At 35.9% G+C, this 3,052-nt stretch overlaps 1 protein-coding gene across 1 annotated transcript in view; it reads right to left on the bottom strand.

The window, feature by feature from the left end:
- LOTGIDRAFT_173034 (hypothetical protein) overlaps positions 1-2,294 on the bottom strand; it is a gene marked incomplete at both ends in the record, with an annotated part of 12,689 nt that extends 10,395 nt beyond the window's left edge. Inside the window, 3 exons of the mRNA XM_009050223.1 lie at positions 645-805; positions 1,307-1,365; positions 2,247-2,294. Of these exons, the coding sequence (XP_009048471.1) occupies positions 645-805; positions 1,307-1,365; positions 2,247-2,294 (268 nt within the window). The remainder of the gene's footprint in view (positions 1-644; positions 806-1,306; positions 1,366-2,246) is intronic.
- Positions 2,295-3,052: the final 758 nt, after the last annotated feature.

Here is a 3,052-nt window from a genome sequence, read left to right on the forward strand (position 1 = left end):
TTTCGATTCGTCTGATTTTCAATAGGGTTCATCTTTGGGTGATTACAAACACTCACACCAAGTTTCGTCAAAATCCATCCAGAAACCAGCTCTCTATCGTGTCCACAAACAATTCAAGAACAAGGGCAATAACTCATAGTAAATATTTTTCGATTCGTCTGATTTTCAATAGGGTTCATCCTTGGGTGATTACAAACACTCACACCATGTTTCGTCAAAATCCATCCAGAAACCAGCTCTCTATTGTGTCCACAAACAATTCAAGAACAAGGGCAATAACTCATAGTAAATATTTTTCGATTCGTCTGATTTTCAATAGGGTTCATCCTTGGGTGATTACAAACACTCACACCAAGTTTCGTCAAAATCCATCCAGAAACCAGCTCTCTATTGTGTCCACAAACAATTCAAGAACAAGGGCAATAACTCATAGTAAATATTTTTCGATTCGTCTGATTTTCAATAGGGTTCATCTTTGGGTGATAACAAACACTCACACCAAGTTTCGTCAAAATCCATCAAGAAACCAGCTCTCTATCGTGTCCACAAACATGTAGACATAGTGGACAGACAGACGGACTATATACACCCACATTAAAGTGTGGGCATATAAAAATGCTGATTTTGATCTCTTTTTTTCTTACCTTGTTTAACTGCAATCATTTGTTGAAGTATATTGGAACATTTATCAATATCATTATTTAATGTAGCTACATTGTCAATATCACTGTCACTGGGATATAAACTAAATCCAGCTTTACCTCGAACTGGTCTCTTACCACTCTTCTCTTTAATACTAGTCGACCTGCAGAAATGAAATGAAATGAGTGGAGTTTTATGTCCTACTTTTCTGCACCTTGTGGGCTTATGAAGACGGGCGATGCCATGCAGGGTGCAATGAGGGAAATTTTGCCAGGACAGCGACATTAGTCTGCTCTTTTTCGATTTCCAACTGTCGAAGGATCTTTAACGTGCACAGCCTGTAGCACACGGGGCCTCGGTTTATTCTCCCATCCGAACGACTAGACGCTTTTTCCATGTCAGCCCCTCTTACCTGCATCACTGACAGGGGGAAACCGGGTTGAAAAATCCGAAGGTATTATCTCGATCTACGCCAGGATTGAACCCTGGACCTTCAGGTTAGCGAGCAAGCGTCTAACTCACTGAGCCACGAGGAAAATTTTATGTTGTAGTGACTTGTAAGAATTCCATAATTCATAATACTGTAATGCCTATATTTAGCGCCATTATTTCACTATTGGTGCAGTTGGTTTGTAAACCTCAAGATAAGTTCAAAATAACTCACTTCTTTGTTGATGCAGATTTAAAACCAAGCTTGACAGCCAAACTTTTTCCTTTGGTTCCCTGAAAACAAATGTCAACTTATCTATTACAAGAAATAACCCACATTTTCTAGGCTTCAAAAAGTCAAGACAGAATGGTCAGAAGCTAGTGTACACATGATGTCCATTCGCCAGCAGTAGCTGTTTTTCTCACCTGCAAAATAGACATACCACTGCCAACAACCGCTTAGGGTGTTTTATGTTGTTCAGAGAAGGATCATATCTGACATTCATGTAGCCTCTTGAGAAACAATAAAGCTGTAAGCTTAGATAATGAATATTTATTTAAATATAAGCTTAATCATATCTTGTTTAAAGATGGGTTTCCTTATTTTTTAGTGTCAAATTAAGCAAACTATTTGATTAATTGGTGTTTTGTAATGAATTATCATGTATTCTTAATCATATCATTATGTTCTTATGAGTTTTCACCAATCATAAATGTCCATGTATGTACAGTCTGGATAAACAAAAAAAGACTTTTTGACCTTTCTTGATCGGCCCCTCATTGGAATTCTGCTGGTATTTCTCTTCTAATTTAGCTAATTATGAATTAATTATGGATATGTGAGACGAACTGGTATTTTTGAAAGTCATTAGAGCACCTCTACTTTCTATTCATATACCGTAATTATTATGTTTTTCATTTTTTTAAATAAAATAAGGGAACCCATCTTTAAAGTCTAAGAACAACAAAAAAGTCATCGAAAATGAACATTCCTCAATCTGGTTGAACAATCCTTTAACACATATGTATTTGGTTTAATGTCTCATCTGAACTGCCAGAGCTTTTAGCATGTCAATTCTCTTGTCTGCTCTACTAACAAGGTAATATTGACATTTATCAATCTGGCAAAGGCAATGATATTTTTACTTCTGTGGCTAATATGCCAATATATCTACCTTAGTTTTTTGTGCAGGAGATGCTTTCTTGACTTTGTCAGCAGGCATTGTACACTGTCTTCTATTTTGCAAAATAACTAAAAACCATTTGCATATCTGAAGTTGTGTAAGTAGCTTAGCTCAACTTCCTTCAAAAGGTATTCTGAAAATATTTGTTAAGATATAGGCCTAACGGTGGGCTAAGGCAGTGACAAAAAGAGAGGGATTATATCATAAAACTCTAATGGTAAAAGTTTACAACGATCTATAAAACTACAACTGTAGGCCTACAAGAAGTCTAAAAAAAATCGAAAGGCAAGTGAAGGGGGGGGGGCGGGGGCCTTCATATTATTCATATATATTGAGTATGAACAAAACTTAAAATAGCTGTTTTCTGTTTGTGTCTCAAGTGCAAGATGTTGATAGATATGTACAGCTGAGATCTGTGAAGATTCATGCATTAATTGTTTGTAACATTACCAAAGTTTACAGCAGACAAGTTGCACTTTCCAGCCTATTCAATGAGCGGAAATAGTTTGCCTTCTCACAACTGAAAATAATACTACGACTTCCGGTATAAAAATGTAGATCTTCTGCCAAATTGACATCAATACACAAGCCATTTCATCCGAAATTTAGTTGAAAGATTTGTAACAGATATATTGGAAATATTAAACATTGTAATTCGACTAAATAGTTTGCAGAAAAGAAAAATAAATTGCCCATGGATTAAAAAAAATCCTAAAGAAAGTAGTTCCCAGACAGCGATTTCTTAAAGCTACCGTGAGATCACAAAAATGATTAATGTAACATTCTTAAAGCTATCA

Source organism: Lottia gigantea (genome assembly GCF_000327385.1).
Source record: "Lottia gigantea unplaced genomic scaffold LOTGIsca_147, whole genome shotgun sequence".
Taxonomy (NCBI): domain Eukaryota; kingdom Metazoa; phylum Mollusca; class Gastropoda; family Lottiidae; genus Lottia; species Lottia gigantea.